Source organism: Typopeltis vanoorti, chromosome 14, assembly GCF_054136105.1.
Source record: "Typopeltis vanoorti isolate ZY-2024b chromosome 14, IOZ_Tvanoo_1.0, whole genome shotgun sequence".
NCBI lineage: Eukaryota > Metazoa > Arthropoda > Arachnida > Uropygi > Thelyphonidae > Typopeltis > Typopeltis vanoorti.
This window is the reverse complement of record NC_143562.1, coordinates 41,953,970-41,973,673: the sequence shown is the minus strand read 5'-3', so window position 1 is coordinate 41,973,673 and position 19,704 is coordinate 41,953,970. Positions and strand designations below refer to the sequence as shown.

Genomic DNA, 19,704 nt, shown 5'->3' with positions numbered 1-19,704 from the left:
CCTACTCTTCTCGATCTATGTTGCTGATATCCCACAAAACCCAAGAACAACATCACCTCCTTATATGCTGATGATATGGCAATATTGTCCAGATCTCTCAGCTCCAAGCTGGCAACCAAAAGACTCCAGTATAGCATCTCCTCTCTTGCAAAGTGGTTCTCAAATTGGAGTATTCAGGTCAAACCACAGAAAGCTAAGCTGTGCTTTTTACAAGAATAAAAGTACCCATCAATGAGGACATCCAACTCTATGGGGAAAAGATTCCATGGCAAACAGAAACCACGTATCTGGGAGTGAGACTGGACAAAAGACTAAGATTCAACAGTCACATTAAACTCATCTGCAGCAAGACATCCAGAGCCATAGCACAGCTATACCCCATGATCAACCGCAGAAGTAAACTTCATGCACAAAATAAACTACTAATATTCAAAATGGTAATACATCCTGTAATGACGTATGCCTCCCCAGCATGTGGCCACACCTCACAGTCTAATATCCTAAAACTCCAGAAGATACAAAATAAGTGCCGACGATGCTCTTGAATGCACCGTGGTATGTCAGAAACACACAGATCCATCGGGGGAGACCAAAACCCATACACATCCCCCACACATACACTAAATGATCTAGGAGAGAAGTTTTTCACCAGAGCAATCACTCATCCTAATCCACTGATCAGACAAGCTTCAGAATACGACCGTCTACAACAAGCACAAAAGACCAAAAGTAATCCTGCTCCCAGCTGAAATCAACTAACTACACTGCCCACAAAGGGGGAGCATAAAGCTCAAACCACACCATTCATCTGTACACCAACCCAGACAAAGGGTAATATAAAAGCATATTTGCTTCGCCCATCCAGTCAGTAACGTTGAACGATTGACGGACAGTGACGCATGCTAAGGCTATGACATGCTATGGCTCTAAATAGCTATTTAGAGTCTTATGACGTGCATATGCTTGCGCGCATAGCAATGTGACACTGTGGTAAAAAATAGTGCTGCTAGCGTCCTTGTCCTCCTAAGTTCTACAAGATGGAGTTTTATTATTTTTTATACAAAATAAGAGAATTGTATAGGATTGTTGATGATAAAATTAAATATTACAAGCAAATATAAATAAATAAATTAATATATTTATATATATCGAGAAAAATTGGGGGTGCTGCAGTTCTGCAGTGCCTATTCACGAGCCGCCGCCACTGCTTTCTATACACAAACACTCCCAAGTCTATTCATCAATTTCCTGGGGTACAGTTCCACCAATGTGGTATACAGCTGATAATCTTTTCATTGCAAAATGCGTAAACTTACACTTTGCCACATTAAACTGATATCCATTCTCCTTTGCTCAGTCTGACAATCTATCCAAATCATCCTACAAAATTTGGACATCATCTGTATTTACTATTGCTCTATCAAACTTCAAAAGTAAGTTAGATAGGGTAAACGGCCCCGCCTACTCCCTATATGGGAACAAATAGACGTTAGCTGATTTTTTTTCTCTATCAAACTTTGCATCACCATCAAATAACTGAAAGCTTCCTCTCAAATAATGTACAAATTAAACAGTAGCGGTCCTAGAACTGAACCTTGCGGCACGTCACTAGTCACAGGCCTTCTTTTGGACTGTACTGCTGAATAAGCTACTTTCTGATATCTGTCCATCAACCACCCTCCTATCAATCTCACAGCCCTATATTCATCTCCATGTGCTGCGGTTTACTGATTACAATTCCATGTGGTATCCTGTCAAAGGCATTTGCAAAGTCCACAGCATATATTGTCAACACATTACTTTTATACAGCTGTCACTGTATTATAAAACGTGAGCAAGTTACCAAGGCATGGCCTTCCCTTCACAAAACGATGCTGCCTTTCCCCATACAGAATCCCATTTCCATCTACCCATTTCCGTATTTTACTCTTGACCAACTTCTCCAATACTTTGACAACAACAACTCCTGATATACTGATCGGTTGGTAATTTGCAGCATCAGTCTTGGACCCTCCTTTATGCAATGGAACTGTTATCCTCCTTTCACCCACCTTAGGGACAAACCCAGAGCATGATTATGATTGAAATCGTGCAGCAAAAGATCCTTCTATGATGAGTTTTTCATTGCATATTGTATGAGTCTGTTTTGTTATTAAAACGTTTCACTCGAACAGTCTTTGATTCCAAAAGAATTATAATAACAACAATACTAAATAGTAAAACTCATATAATACTGATTATTTTCATATTGATTCATAAAATAACGTGATGTGAAATTAAACGACGCCATATAATATTTAGTGTTGGGCGAGGTACGCACAACCTCGAGTACTTATTGCGTTTCGCGTGAATGAGGTGTGTTGTTAATTGCTTTTTCCGCCGGCAAGTTTTGTAATCATGGCACCAGTAAAAGCAGTTTGTGTGCTCCATGGTGATGATGTAAAAGGGGTTATCCACTTTATGCAAGAAGTAGGTTTTTCATATGCTTCATATTAAATGATTTTTTTTACTTTCCCTAGCAATAAATGAAAAAAGTAGAAATTGGGAGTTTTCTTTTTGTTTTAGATATGCTAATGAGGGAACGAAAACTACATTTTTCTTTAAGTGGGGGGTGAATGGAATTTGTTTCATGAGTATATTGTGAATTAGTTTGTAAAATAGACTCATTGCTAACCTATTATTTTAAATGCAGTAAACTGGTCAACCTTACTTGTGCGGCAGGAACCTTATCTGTAAATCGATAAATGAGATACGATAAGTGAGTCAACGAAAAAAGGTTGCCTCTCTTTTCATTAGCACGCATATATTAATCCCTAATTTTGGAAACGCTGTTTGAAACTAGGGTGGAGAACACATCTTTTCTTGTTGCCATGTCAGAAAACGGCATTTGTACCTTTGCATGCTATTGCAATTAGGTAATCGAGTAATGCTAAATGAGCATTACGACCTTGGACCGCTTTTCTGTTGCGAGGATAAGGAAAGTGGAGGGAACTCTTTCACTTCCTCATCCAAATTTCTTAATTTTTGTTTATTTTTTATTTTTTTGCTAGTAATGAATGTAATTTTCTAATAAATTGAACAGCATAGAAATGATCAATTTTGCTACTTTAGTCGGAGTCCGATTTAAGTTGGTTCCTGTAGTCCTGTGTTTCTCAAAGTGTACGCGTGCCCTCGGGAATACGCGAAAGGTCTTCAGGGGGTACGCGGCAATTTTCAGTTATGCATCATTAACGCATGGAATCGTTATTAAGAAAAAAAAAAAATTGAAACGTATAGTCTCAACAAATTATTATTATTATTCCTGATATCTCCAAGGACTCATCGCGGGAGGTGTACAACTGTCTCTACACCTAACCTGTACTACGAATCATTATATATTAATATTATATATTATGTATGAATTCTCCTACTCAAATTGCGAGTTACTATCGCCACAATGTTCACGTCCTGGCGATAACTCGCTCCCTGCGGTAAACAACATGCTCTCCCCAACAGCGTCACTATACTAGTTTTTATACTAAGTAGTTTTATTATATCACCGAATAAGGTACAGAGACATCTGCAGTCTGTGTAATATATTTCAACAAATAGCGCAATTAGAGACAACTGGGATAAAAAATGGCACTAACTAATGAATCGCATCACCCCCCCCCCCTCCAACAAAAACTGCTGTATAGACTCAAGCAAAACCATATGTTGCGGTGCAACATGTTTTGCTTGAGCCTATACAGCACCCCATCATGAATATCTTAAAACTGAGAAATATATAGTGAATGTGTTTCAGATATTATGGAATTCGGTTGAAGAGAACTAGCATTTCAACTCACCTGTTGGCCTGCCTTTGTCTTTGGTTCGCGCAATGTTTTGTTAATACCGCACCAATCATATGTACTTCTTCATAGCTGCTCTACCTCTACTGATACCATTGCTGTCTATTTCTCATTCTGCTTTTACTTCTCATTAGTCATTTGTGAAGGATTGTTCATTACATATCTCAAGTCTTGTAAATTACTGGTAATTTCAAATAATGGGAAAGAAAAATGAAGCTATTTGGGTAGATGACTTTGACGATGCACACAAGGAAAACTGTTCTCAATGCCAAAAGTAGCGATAGAGAATAGGAGCTTCATGGTAAGTCGCACCATTTCCAGTTTTTTTTTCTGAAAACTTAAGTTTCCGAATATCCCCGCATATATCTCGCACCACGATTTTTTAGATTTAATTTTTGGAAAAAAAGTGCGAGTTATGTTAGAGTAAATACTAATATTTTGTAGCTTTCAAATTCTTAAGTATGGTCATTGATTAAAGACTGGATTTATAAAATGCACAAAAGAGAGCAATATAGCAAATACAAGCAGCTGTAAGCAACAAGAAAATGTTGATATTGTATCTGGATCAAATAAAATTGATAAGGGTGTGTTGCCTGATTTCTCTAGAAAACCTCCTAGAATACTAGTAAGAAGATGAAAAATCTTCATAAGTATGATATGAATTACTTCAAATGTGGAGTTTCATGGATGAGAAATGAAGAGGAACTGATTCCAAATTTTGTTCTATTAAAAAATAAATATTTTTTTGTTTACATGAACATATAAATTCAAAGACATTTACAATGAAATATATTTTATTTATTTATTTATTATTATTTGCATAAGAGGATACTTGGTAATAATGAAAATTTAAGAAGTGGTACGCAGATATCTGAAAAGTTTGAGAAACACTGCTGTAGACATTTAATTTTGTATATTATTATTACGTGAACCCTTCAAGGACATCGTGTGAGGGCCCACTATACAATTCGTTGTCTCCCTTAATCCTACAACTCCATTACTACTGTCAAACACACAACGCCATTATCTACTGCACATCATCAATAGTTTTGTTGTTTTTTTTCTAATCGTGGCCATTTTGCCAGTATGCAAAATAAATAAAACGGGATAAAAGAAATTTTCAATACTTGAGTAGTAGGGTGAGAACAAGGGATCAACCCCAGGAAGTTGTGCAATGGTGTGAGACTGGTGAATGAGTGGAATGGATTACCATAGGTAGTTGTGAGTGGCCCAATATCAAACAAGTTTAAGAAGAGGTATGATTGGTATTGTGTAAATAATGGGTAATATGAGTCTTGACTCCATGTATGTACCCATATAATAATATCTATTTCCATACTGGTCATGGTCACAAAAAATACCTAAATATGTAAAATGTGTAAGCTGTTCTATACATTCTACTAAGGATTTTTATTTTATTTTAATTTTCCTGCTTATTTTAAGTTATTTTATTGTTTAATAAATTACATGATAACCACAGTAATAAATGAAATGAAAGTGCAGATATTTCGTACTGAAAATAACAGTACATCATCAGTGCACAGAAACGAGCAAATCAAAGAAAGCAAAACAATTAAAAACTGTTGCTGCGTGCTAGAAATTAATATTAAGTTATTCTCATAGAAAGGCTCATACGTTGGTTATACATGATTATTAATTAACTTAAAGAATTCACAACGTGCACTAGAATATAAATTAACTTTAATATATATTTCCAATATTTCGGCAACGTCATGTTGCCATCTTCAAAGGGAAACTTAGACACGAGCACGCAGGCACTACACACAGTAAATGAGGACGAAGCGAGGAAGCTATTGTTTCTCCTAAAAGTCCTGATGGTGTCCCCTAGCAGGCTATGTAGGTATTCTTAGCCGTTGGGCTGAAGGTCTGATGTACATCTCCTAAACTTGGGGGCAGTCTCATGCAACCAAATTTGTTGAGGTTTGGCATGTTTCTTAGGGCTGAGGCCAATTCCATGAAAAGTCTTTCAAATTTGAACTTGCTACGGTGTATTATTGTGACTTTCTTCCACTGTATTCTGTGGTGTGTATCCAGAGCATGGTCTGCAAGACCAGAGTGGATATACTGATGAAAACGGATGTAGTCCTTTTGTTCTGAAATTTGTTATTCGCTGTCCTGCCTGTTTGGCCAAAGTAGGACAGCTTACAGCTGCAAGGGACCTGGTATACACCAGGTAAGTCTAGGGGAAGTGGTTGGTCTTTAGTGGAGCAGATAAGGGATGCCAATTTTCTATATGGTCTGTAACAAGGGGTCAAGTCATCTTTTTTTTAAGATGACTTGACCCATTAAAATGTTAATGGATTTTGGTAATTTTTTCCGAGGTGCCTCAGATGTAGGGAATTGTGATGGATTTAGAGTAATCCTTGTTGTGAAGGGGGAGGAGGGTTTTGGTTTACTGGTTTCAATATTTTTTGGAGGGGGGAGGTTCTGATGTGATTTAGTTTATTCACGTTGTGAATTCCTTAAGTTAATTAATAATCGTAATATTATTATAAACCATTTTTGATTATAAACCATTCTTAATATTATGAAATATTACTTAATATTTCATAATATTAAGTAATATTATTATAAACCATTATGTAAAATAATCTCCCAAATTTTGGGGGGGGAGAGAGAGAGAGAGAGAGAGAGAGAGAGAGAGACAATCATTCAGATTCTGATTTGGCTCATGTAAAAGGGCTCTTTGAAAAGGCGTTCATATTTAAACCTGCTTCTATGGAGAAGATGAGCTTCATCCCATTGGATGCTGTTTTTATTGTCAATACTATGTTGTGCCAGATCAGACTTTTGAGGTTTCATGTATTCGATATAATATTGATGTTCATTAATTTTTTTTTTTTTTTTTTTTTTCACAGAATGGCTTATCTGCCCAAAGTAATGTTAGATTAATCACAAGGTATCTGGTAAATGCTGGCTAATGATAGAGGTGACAGTTTGTCTTTTGTGGATGGCAACAGATTTTTGTTGATAGGGAAATATGTGGGAATGAGATGATACTTCTTCAAAATTCTACCAATTGGTTCAGAGATGCCAGAAATATAAGGGATTGGAACCCTGCGATCTGTTGAAGAATCCTGAAGTGTTGGACATAGGAGTCGATTATCTGCTGGATTTAATTAGGGTGTAACTATTATATTACATTAATGTTTTGATAGTAGATAATTTTTATAAATAACTTGATAGTGTGCTTCTCTCCCTCAAGCTTCCAACAGGAACTTCTCACTATTAAAATGTTAATGGAATATAACATCACATAATAATAATAATCTATAGTACTGTGGACAGGTTAGCAATTTTTCTATTTTTATTTTATATATTTTTTGTACATTTTTTTTTTTTTTTTTCATAAACTGGAAATCCTACTCTAGAGACCAAACATGGAACTTTTTCATGCTATCCCAGGCTCAATGATACAACCATACAGGGAAATTCATCTCTCACCTAAAAAAAAATTCATCTCTCACCTTCAAAAGCCATTATTTGATAGTTTATCAACTTATCTAAAGAAGTGGTCTAATTAAAAGAAAATTTTCATATGGAAAACAGTTTTGCTGTAATTAAATGTAGCTACTCAGCTGACATTATTAATCAATAAGTACATAAATTCTACCTCCTGAAATTTGAGCAGTATTATCAGTGCCAATTATAAATGTAAAGTAGCCAATTCAGATTTTCAACCAACCTTGGTACTGGACTGAGGCTTTTGACATATGAAATGTTTTTTTATAAGATAAATTGACTTTACTTAGATCAGCTGGAATTTTTTTACACATGAACATTCATGGAATTTGATGGTGGGAAAACCATACCATGCAGTATCTGTTATACCTTTCCTTGAATGTGTTGACTGACAAACCCCTCTCAACAGAATCGGGCAACTCATTCATCACTTGAAGTGAAATATCTAATTCTTACATGTTCAGTTTCCAAGTATATTTCTTGTTCTGCTCTATAGCTGAAGGTTACAATATTCCCTTTGCATCATTTCTATGAAAATCCTTTTTATTAACTTAAATGATTCTATCACATCCTCTCTTTTTTGCCTATCAACCAACTTTTACAATCCACAAACCCTCAATCAGCAATGGAAGCATTCTGTTGTTTACCATCTTGGTCAGTAGCTTCTGGTTCTTCTCCACCACTTTATCTTTCAAGAAACCCAGGTGAGTAAAATCCAGATTGGTCATATAAATGTTTTATATAGAGAAATAACTTATCTCTGCCTGGGTGTTTAGTAACAAAATAATCCTATAAACCATCTTGGCTGCATTCTATTCCCATCCACTGCCACCAGGATCCTTAGCTTAGTTTTCTGGAGGATCAGTATAATCTTTACTTAGATTATTGAACTTCTTATCATCACCAAAGGCACAACTTTAATTTTCCACATTCAACTGGAACCATTATCTCTTTTCCCATACTGTCATCCTGTTTAAATCATCCTGCAAGTTCTGTGAATGCACTTGATCTTTTTCTTTTCAAATTATTTTCTGTATAATTTAGGTACAGAAGTGGGATCTGTGGTCTGTTTGGTGGAAAGAAGGATTTGTTCTATTAGCATTGTACAAATGGTAACATTGTGTTTAAATGGTTTTGGTGTTCTCTAGAGAGAGAGAGAGCGCGCACTTTGTTCACTGATCATGCAGAAGTGCAAATTCTGGCCAGCTAAGCAATTAGGGTGGAAGCAGCTTGCCTCAACTCACTCAAAATTGGTAACTTTCAGTTGTGAAAGTTACCAATTGTGGAATCTAGTCTCTCAGTCAAAAATATTGACTAGGCCAATTCAGGAAATAAAGGTATGTGGGGCTTAAAGGGATGCTGTAATTTCTATATACTAATGCCAGAAGTATCTGAGACAACAGGGAGAGTTTTTGGTATTGGTTAGTGCAACCTCACCAAAAGTTTATCGGCATTAGTGAGACTTAGCTAACAGCAGATGATATAGTTACAGGGATAGAATGTGAAGGGTTTTAGTATTTTCAGGGGAGATAGAGAAGATTGAAAGCTTAGAGCTTCTGTTACCAATATGGTTATGGAATAAAAAGAATTGATTATGCCATTAGCATAGTTTATGGACAGGATTTAAGTTTAAAAGTTATGCAAAAAGGGAGAGTTGAAGCAAAATCCTGGGATACTCTATCATTGATAGCTGATCAACCTGGTTGCAAAGTTTAGAGGGCAGACCATAAGTTCACTGAGCAAACCTTTGTATAAGACCTGATCTAGTGACCTAGAACATCAAGAATGACCATATAAGTTTTGAGCTTAATATGTGAAGGATAGAACCACACTGATTGGAGCATTAATAGAACAGGTTTTTATCAGTATGTGTTTCAAACACTGCATTGATGCAGTATTGGTCTAGATATTTCATTGCAATAAACATGAGCACTCAGAGAAATGTATTCCACCTTAATTTTGTAACATTCTGCTGCTCCAGCATTGAATAAAAATGTGCAGTGTAATCAATAAATTGCTTTTCTGATAGAAGTGCAATAAATGTACTGTAATGCATTTTAGCATTACAGTACATTTGAAACCATATTATGTAATGATGTATTTAGAACAGATTTCAAACTTTTTAAAATTACCTCTCGTCCACTCTTTTATATTAAATTTAGTTCCTGCTTTGTATCTGTTTGCTACTGATATTTCCGTAGTTACTGCTTATCTGAAATTCCCACATGCACATGTATGGAGGAACAACTGTCATTCTTTCACAGTTCAACTCAAAACAAGTTCTTTGTTCATTTCCTCAGTTACAATGTTTAGAACAGTCTCTTTTGCATTATTTTCTTAAGTACAATTTTCTGGTCTGCTGGCCTTGGCCTAAGTTGTTTGGCCATAAATCCAAAACTAACTTCACTCTAAACAATTTTTCTGATTGCATATATCTTCATTTGTTATTCTGCCATTACACTTTCTTTCTGTTTTTGCCTCTTGAACAGCTGCAAGTGTTCCATGTTATTCATTTGGCCCACAACTTTGCATACCTAAAACACTTTCTTCCTGTTCTTTTTTGCTTATATTTAGTCACCCATAATAATCATTTTCCAGTCACGTGTACCATTTCTAAGAGTGTTGAAGAGATCCTCATAGAAATTATCAACTTCATCTGAATAACTAGAGGTTGGTGCATATACATTGGTGTCCCAAACTAAGGACAGAACTATTTCTCATGATTATAACCCCAAATTCAGATGAATTAGCTAGTGGCAATTTGTATAACTGACTATTTTGAGTAGAAATTGGATATACATTCAAATTTTTGAATTGCGTGCAAAGGGGGTCACAAAGGTTTTTTTTAGCACATAACAGAATTAAATGTAAAAGGCTGCACTAAGCAAATTGTGTTTGAAGGATGCTCTTTTTGTGAATATAAAGTTGCAAACTTTGGATGTCTTGTAATATCTCAAAGACATCTAGATTATTTCACAAGGAGAAGAATTATTAGAAAGCTTGAAGACTGCAGAATTACTGATATTGCCATAGAGTTTGGAATCTCACATAGCATTGTATTCAGGCTATGGGCTGCATTTCAAAACCAAGGGAATGTGTTCCAGACATTAGCTAAGAGGTCGCCCTTGCTCTACCACAGAGCATGAAGGCAGATTTCTGGTTATTACAATAAAACACAATCGATGCACCATTGCAGGTCTGCTTTATTCAAACACAGGTAAGTGGATATCTCAACAAACTGGCAAGATGTCTGTGACGAGTAGTAGTCTGCATCCTTTTATCCACTGTTCATTGTAGAGCACTTTTTCAGTGATGTTGCTTCCATAAATATTGGATAAGACACAATGATGTACTCATTACAAATTAGTCATTTTAGTCTTTGCTCTGATTCTAGACAACACTTAACACTTGATCTGGCATGAAAGTAGTACTGCTTACCATCGTGAGAATGTTTTTGAAAGGGATAGATACTACAGTGCTGGGGTCATGGTGTTGGGAGGCATTATGCTTAATGGATGCACTGAGCTACTACAAGTGCTGGTAAAAAGGGGACTGTGACTGGTGAATTATATTCAACTATGTTCTTCAATGTCATGTGCAATTGTTCCATGGTGCTGTAGGCAAAGACTTTTTATGGATGATAATGCCACACTACAATGTAACAAGCAGTGGAGATACTTCTGAAGACCAAGAATTGGTATTAAGCATGGTATGATATTGTGAGAGCTGCATCACAGTTTGGGGTAGACATATTCCATACTAAATGTTTCTCCGTATAGTTTTCTGTAAGCACCGGACACTAATTCCTTAATAGAGTGGCCAGCATGTTCCCTGGATCTCAACCCCATAGCACATGTTTGGGACACGACAGGGAGATGCATTGCTGCTCGAAATTTCCCTCCAGGAAACAAGGCCTTGCTCTGAAGGAGTGGGCCAATTTGCCCATTTGCCTCAAACTCCTGAATCACTTGGTATTAAGCATGGTACAATGTTGTGAGAGCTACATCACAGTTTGGGGTGGACATATTCCATACTGAAATGTCTCTTCGTATAGTTTTCTGTAAGCACTGGACACTAATTCCTTAATTACGTCCTTAGGAAATTTGTAACTTTTGCCAAAAATTTATTGCAATTTAATTTGTGCGAAATTTATAACACATTTTTGTGTAATATAATCTAGTTAGTATGCTGCAATAAATTTATGTCCATGTTTGACTGTAGTCGTAAATTTTTTCATATACAAGTAAAAATGTAGTTCACGATTAGCTTTTGGACACCGGAGTATTTGTATTATACTTAGAACAAACTGCTTATTGATTTTCAATCTAAGAATTAGCATTCTCTGGAATGCTAGTAAAATTCAAGAATGTTATTTTTCCATCTTTTATGGACTGTAATTCCAACTCCTTAACCATGATCTTCCTTAGTGGTATGTAATATATAGTAATTTTTTTCATTCTATTCTTTTTTAGAAAGCCCATGTGTATCCCAATTTATTTTTCCATTACCTTACACATCTCTTTTTTCAAAGTTTTGGCTTAAATACAAATGTTCAATTTCCTTATGATGTTCTGCACATCTGGCAAGGATCTCACTTGGGTTTGTCTGTTGCTGTTCTGAGAAGTAGATATCACATATGAGATAACATGCCCATCCTTGGCTGCTATGGCCTTCAGTTCTTGAACTCAATTTCTTTAAGGAGGATATTTGATTATTCTTCCCACACTGACCAGGCATCTTGCTACTAAGTAAAGCAAATGCCTGGGAGAGAAGGCAGACTTCCACTGCATGAAGCAAAAAGTAGTAAAATAAAGATACATTCCTGCCCCTTGAATGTTCCAATAGCATTGGAGGAAAGGAACAATCTACGGATAATATAACAGATGTATGTTACATGAAGTAAGCCATGGTCCAGTATCAGCTACCAGATTTAGAACATTAAATCTGCCTGACTGATAGCCTCCAGATCAGTTTTAACATGTGAAATTTTAGAATTTGGTTAAGAAATAAAGCTGAAAGATTAGGTTGATTTAAGAGTGTCTTTTGATTTGTAGAAGCCTGGTGGGGGAGGACGAGAACCAGTTTTGAACATTCGCTATAAGGCAGTCTGTTGTATTCTGGTATTGTTTCTTCTCTTGAATATTCTCTACATCTTAGCTTTATTAATTCTGCAAATATCAGAAAGATCCTAACATAAAAAATGCTTGAAATTAATGTATGTTTTTTTGTTTTTATTTTCCACAAGATTTTAGCATACCGTACATTCATAATTCAGCTTAACTCATCCAATTAGTTTCTATTTCTCAGTTCTTTTTGTTTACTTAAAGTAACTGATTACCAGATCCTCCATGAGAGCAGGAGGAGGTTGAAAAAAGACAGGCTAATTTTTAAAGAAAAGGCAATGTGATGGATAATATGGTTAACAGCATTGTGTTGTACAGGATAGCCATGATTAAAGAGACGGTTTTCAGAACTCTGTAGCAAGAAATGTATTGGATGAAATTCAACCAAACGTGCAAGTACACTCGAACATATGGTTTTTGATTGACAGAAAAAAAAAAGTAAAAAATTCTGCCACCAGCAGACAGTTGGCACACTAGAATTGTGTAATATTTGCATAATCTCACTGGATATAAGGAAGATGGAATCTGTTTTGGTCTTCCTTATATCTTCAGTCTTCCTGAAGACAAATACTATGGATCTCACCTTATTGGAACATCTGTTGCTAGTCAAGCTTTACTATCAACATCATGGTAATGTTAATGCCACACTTTGAGAATTCCCATGTTTGAAGGATAGGAGAAAAGGTCCCGTGACAATAACAAATTTGAAAATAGCAGTGAGGCCAGAATGAGGGTACAAATGGATTATTCCTCAAGTTAAAGTTGCAACTGCCATTGTGGAACATGGAATGAATGATGTACAAGGGACCAGCAGTGCTTGGGCAATATCAAGGTAACTGGACATGCCATACTCAACTGTGTGGAAAATCCTGCATCAAATGCTGAGGTTTCTCCCCTACAAGATCCCCCATTCTAAAGCTTTGCTTCATGGTGATACAGAAACTCCATTGCAGTTTGCCCTGACATTTATAGCTCAAATGGAGGTGGATGATGGATGCATGGCCATGGAATCTTGGAGTGATGAGGTGCATTTTTATCTGAATGGTAGTGTTAACTCGCACAATTGCTGCATTTGGATTGTAAATAACCGTCACATGTTCTATCAGACTCTTTTACACTTACCAAAAGTCGGTGTGGTTTCACTGCTTTGTTTATTATCAGTCTGTATACTTTTTTGAAGAACTTCTTCTGACAGGACCAGTGACTTGTACTGTCTCTGCTGTTAGGTATTGAGAGATGCTGCACAACTTTGTTGTTTTACAACTGCAGAAGTGAAGATTCCTTTACTGTATCATGTTCATACAGGATGGAGCAACACCTCACATTGGATTGCCAGTACAGATATGAAAAATGTTATGAAAACACTTCACAGAACACGGTGATTAGTCGTGCATTTCCCATAGCATGGCTATCTCAGTCGTCTGATCTCACCCCCCCTGTGATTTTTGGTTGGGGGGGGGCATCTGAAATGCATGGTGTATGAAGAACATGTCCTTGATTTAGCAACTTGAAACACAAAATAACACAGCATATGAGGCAAATCAATGCAGATCTATTGTGTTCTGTTAAAGAAAATGTGATTCACAGAATGCAGTTCTTGGAACATCTGAAAGGAGGACATATTGAACCACATCTGTAAGTTATATGACCATGAAAATTAATTTCTCTTCTAGCCATTACTGTTTAATTAATCCCAAACCACGTGCTTATAGTGCTAAATGTCCCTTGGTAGCATAATACGCACACTCTTATACTATATTCTACATTTTTTGCTACAGGGCTCTGAATACCTCCTCTTTAACTATGGCTACCCTGTAGATGGAAGATTAAATATAATGGATGATGATGGCATCTTGTGTGGAGTGTCCTCTTGCAATGAGTTTTTGAAGGCGTTGCATAATATATTAATTCTTGATATTAAGTTTCAACGAATAAAGAAGTTTAAGCTTTAGTACAACATTACTTGAAATATATAAATTAAAGAAAAAGTTTCACACTGGTGTTCTGGTTGAGGATCACACACATCTGATTGTTCACCTATTAATATTCCCATATGTGAATCATTTATAAATGATGCATAGAAAGTGTTTTCTGAAAGTCAAGTTCTGTTAGGCAAATTTTGTATAAATGCCAATTTAAATAAGTTTTCATGTATGTTTTATTCTGATTTGTTTGAAATTTGATGGGAAAAAAGCTATTTTTTTTTTTTTTTTTTTTTTTTTTTTTTTTTTTTTTTTTTTTTTAACTCCTAACTGAAGACGAAGCATTTGCGTTTTTGTTTGAAGACTTTTGGTTAATAATATAATTACTTTTTGCAAACCTAAGTAAGATTATTAACTGAATTAATGACTTTTTCCCTTTAATTTATATAATGATTAAAGTTTCTGGATTTTAATTCACTTACAGGCTTCTGATAGTCCTGTTTCCATAAGTGGTGATATAAAAGGACTAAGCAAAGGGTTGCATGGGTTTCATGTTCATGAGTTTGGAGACAATACTAATGGCATGTATACTTTGTTTTTATTTATTGAGTAAGATTATAATCAACTTATTATGGTGCATTTTTTAGTAAATATTGCTACATATTACACAATATTTAATGTCACTTAATGGTCCAAACTGGATAATACTAGGAAAAGACCGCCAACATCTCCTGTAAGAATGCGGAGAACCAATCATGGCATCCTATAAGCCAGTGTTCAGTCTCACCATGAGCATATTGGTGATGATATTGGAAAGGATTTGAGAGGAAGTGTTCACTTGTTTGCTGATGATGCAAAGTTGGGTAGAGCAATTGTGAGTGCACAGGATGTCAAAATTTACAGGATGATTTGGATAGTTTGGAGGACTAGGCTAGGAAAAAAATGGATGTCAGTTTAATGTGGCAAAGTGTAAGGTTATGCACTTTGGGGTGAAAAGAATAGCAGCAGTATATCGCATAGGTGGAACCGTACTCCAGGAGATTGATGAGGCCAGGGATTTGGGAGTGCTGGTGGATAGGGAGTTGAAGTTTAGGGGGCACATTGCAAAAGTAACTAAAACAGCTTGCCAAATCACTTGGCTTATGAAAAATACTTTAACATGCAGAGAGAAACAAGTTGTTGTTCCTCTGTATCGAGCCTTGATAAGACCCCATTTGGACTTCTGTACCCAGTTATGGGCACCAGGGTTTCTTCGTGATGGGGAGGAAGTGGAGAGGGTCCAGAGACGAGTGACCAAGATGATAGCAGGTCTGTGGAATGAACCTTATGAGAATAGGTTGAAGATTTGTGGGTTGCAGAAATTGGACGATAGGCGAAGGAGGGGTGATATGATTGAGACATTCAAATTACTGAAGGGTTTTTATAAGATTGATCCAGAAGATATTTTTGAAAATATGACTGGTGGTGGGAGGACTAGGGGCCATGCATGGAAGCTGGGCAAGAGCGTGGTTGACAAGGGTGTTAGAGCTAGGTTTTTTACTTGGAGAGTGGTGAATGAGTGGAATAAGCTTCCAGAGTCTGTTGTGGGTGCTACGACCGTGAATGAGTTCAAGGCAAGATATGATAGATACTGTGTGAATGTTGAATAGTTGTTCCAGACATGATGTGAGGGCCTCCCTCGATGAGTCTGTCGACTCCTTTGGAGTTTCCCGGAACAATAATAATAATAATATCCCAATCAGTAAGTATTATTATTACCTTCCATGGAATTGACAGACTCATCGTGGGAGGTTCATTCAACTGATAACATATTTATCATATAGAATCTTAGTCCTTAACACTCCTTGCATTAACAACACATTCATGAATTCATTCTGCTCTCTGATAGTTCTCCATGTAAAAAATCTACTCTTCTTCACCACACTCTTACATAACTTCCAGGAATGACCTCTGGTTCTTTCCCTCTCACCTTCTGCTCTTTTTATTATCCCCTCTGGATTAATCCGATAAAATCCTCTCACCAAAACAAGAGAAACACTTGTTTTTAAAAACAAGAAACACTGCCAGGTGGAAGACAAGATGAGATAACAGCTTATATGGATAATACATATAACCTAGAGATGCCACCTATCCTGTAGCGGCATCTCTAGATTCACCACCTTTCCCTTTGTCAGCTTCTTTCTCTAATGCTATAAAAATTCCCCTACTTTCCAACTAGAACTTGTAATGTCACAAGCACTGCTATTCATAAAATTTGTTTAGTGTTGAATATTGTTGACTGATACTACTTGAATATAACAGTTATTGTTATATTTAAGTGTTCAAGTGTTATATATAAAAGGTCATTAACAGCCAATTTCTTTGCTACTCAAGGTGCACTGATGGATTCTGTAATGCTTGTATTATAATGGATCTTAGTTAACCTCTCATCTTTGGATGCAAGCCATCGAAAAGTTCAAAGAAATACAGGTTCAGCGTTAGCGAGCTCATTACCACACTATCATTTTATGGGCTGCTTTCTACCTTTTGAGATTTGAGCACCAATTTCTTTTGCAGTCATTCTTAGTGGCTAGTTTCTTCATCAGTTTTATCTATCATTGTTAGGTTATCCCAGGCCTCTGTGCTTGCATTTAGACTCTTCCAACACCACTAAGAAATGATTAAAAATATTTAATTCTTCCAATATTTCATCTTAGTCACAGACATCTTCAGGGAGTACAGTATGGAACTTGCAACACCACACGTGCACAGCAACACAAAACTAAGTGAAACGTTGACAAAAGACTAGTCCTAACTTGGTGAGGCACCTGTGGCAGCATAGAATTTTGTGAAGTTTTATGCAACCATATTTATTCAAATTAAGCTGATTTCTGAGATCAGCTACAGATTATAAAAACAGTCTTTCTCTTCTAAATTTACTACAATAGAGCATGATGGCTTTTTCCAATAGATTATATGAGCTGTATCCAAAGTATGGTCTGCAAGGCCCAATTGACCATAGTCATGACTTCAGGTATATTTCTTATGTTCTTCCATGCAGATGGTGCCTGATCTTGTCTGTCCATAATACTCCAACTTACAGGAACAGGGAACTATACACCAAGAACAGAGAGGAGAGACTTGGTCTTTAGTGGAGCGGATAGGCATAGCTAGTTTTAAGTGGGCCGTGAAAATTGTGCAAGTTTGGTCCGGCCTGGTTGGCTAAGTGGTTAGCATATCCGCTTTCCAGCCAAAAGGCTGTGGGATCCTGCCATGAGCATGTTTGTTTGTTTGTGAAAATACTAGTGGTGGTGGTTGGTGGTAGATGGCACTGGTGTAGATGATGAAGGTAGTTGCAGCTGGTGGAGTGGTGGAGACGGATAGTTGTAGAGCAGGTACCCTCCCTCGATGAGTCTTTGGACTCCCTGGAGGTGTTATGTAATAATAATAATTTAAGATTCTGGCTATGCTTTCTGGCATGGCTCGGACATAGGTGATGGTAATAGCATTACAAAATCTTTCTGAAATGAAGATCAAGCATTGGGAGAAGGATAGATTATTTTTTGATGCTGTGGGAACTGTAGCCATTATATAGAAAGGTGTGGTGTATATGATTGAGTTCCTGAAAGAGAAACCTCATTAGAACAAAGGTTATAGGCTGTGTTGGTTAGGGCTTTAATGATATCATATTGTCGAGAGGAGAAGATGAGAAAGTTTGAATGTATCCGTCTGTGTGAGTAGGTTTCCTGTATACTGAAAAGGACAGGTTACCATTAGGTAGGTGTGTTATCAAGGTGCCTAGAAAAGCTAGACTATTATTAGTTTCACTTTCCATAGTAAATTGGATTCTGGGATAAAGACTATTGAGGTGATAGAGGAAAAAGTAATGTATCTGCACCACAAGGCCAAATAGAAAATGCATCCACTGGCTTGAGAGGGGGGGGGGCAGTTTAAGAGCTCAGCATTTTGTGATAATTTTGAGAAAAGCAAATAAGTACCTACTGGAAGTTTTTGGGAATAAATTAGTCATTACAAAAATGCTATCTTCCAGCATAAAGATGTGTGGAAATTAATGTGGAGATAACAAGAAGTCTGACAGTGTTATTGTTGATAGCAATACCTTCATCCCAGTTTGGGATACAAGTGTATATAGTGCTCTGCATATCATATAAAAAGAGAAATATATATAGAACTGAAGTTTTGGGCCATATGTTTGTAGAAACTGAAAATTTCTTAAGTTGACCTGAGAACTTAGGAGAATACAATCCTTGTCATCCCCAAGTTGCCAAGAGCCCCTGAGGATTGTATTCTCGTAAGTTCTCAGGTCAACTTACTTTCATAGTTTCTAAAAACATTCAGCTTTGAAATAATGTTGGATTTAATATCCACTTTGCCTATGTAATTTTGCATTGCCAAAATGAAGTCTTTTGGCTCTTTCTTTAGTAATTAATGTACAGAACATTTTTAAAAAAAAAAAGTCAAGCAGCATTCAGAGGTGAACATGCAAATATTGCAGTAAAAAATAAGTTTAAAAACAAGAACAAATTTTAGCAATGTGGCACACCTTTTGAAGTTTCATTGAAAACCTGAAGAAAACATTGATTCAGCCAGCAGCATCCATGAAGTTGTCTGCAAGAATCAAATCAGAACATTATGGCAGATTCAGAAGCAGTCCTAAAAAAGAAATAACAAGAGCTCCTGACAAGTAAGGTGTCAGCTGTTAGTGAATACAGAGAAAAAATGTAAAGCTAAGCTGTAAAAATGTTCTGAGGCTATCGAAAGCTTACGAATGAAAGAACAAATGCTGTTGATGAGATGGTGACATAAAAGTGGAAAATAAAAATTATTCTGGATATTTGGAGTAATTTTTTTTAATGCAACTCCTACTCATGAAAGGTTATTTTCTAGTACTTTAATACTGTGGATCGACTAAATATTTTTTTATTAGTTTATATATATTGTAATTTTAAAATATTTTTTACATAACCTGGAAGCCAGTTTATATAGACCAAACATGGAAATTTTTGGACCACTTCAGGCCTGAAATAAATGGCATCTTACATTTGGTGAGTAATTTCATCTCCCATTTAAAAATAATCACAAACATCCACGCCCCAGAAGAATTTAAACCCGCAGCATGTTGGTTGGAAAGTGAGTACAACCACCACTTGACCAAGCAGACCAAAATTATCCTGAAAAATTAGTAAATGAGATTAGTAGTGATAGAACAGTACTTCAGAGGAATACAGAATATCAGTACTTAAGAAGAAGAAAAAAAGCTATCTGAAATGTGGAAATGCACCTGGAATAATAATTATTATTATTATAGGCTACCCCATGAAGTCCTCAGACTTATTGAGGGGAGAC

General features: G+C 36.3%; 1 protein-coding gene across 1 annotated transcript in view; it reads left to right on the top strand.

The window, feature by feature from the left end:
• The first annotated feature begins 2,314 nt into the window (after positions 1–2,314).
• The window catches only part of Sod1 (Superoxide dismutase 1), a 46,003-nt gene continuing 28,613 nt past the window's right edge, over positions 2,315–19,704 (top strand). Inside the window, exons 1-2 of the mRNA XM_090404190.1 lie at positions 2,315–2,469; positions 14,843–14,939. Of these exons, the coding sequence (XP_090260316.1) occupies positions 2,398–2,469; positions 14,843–14,939 (169 nt within the window). The 5' untranslated portion in view covers positions 2,315–2,397. The remainder of the gene's footprint in view (positions 2,470–14,842; positions 14,940–19,704) is intronic.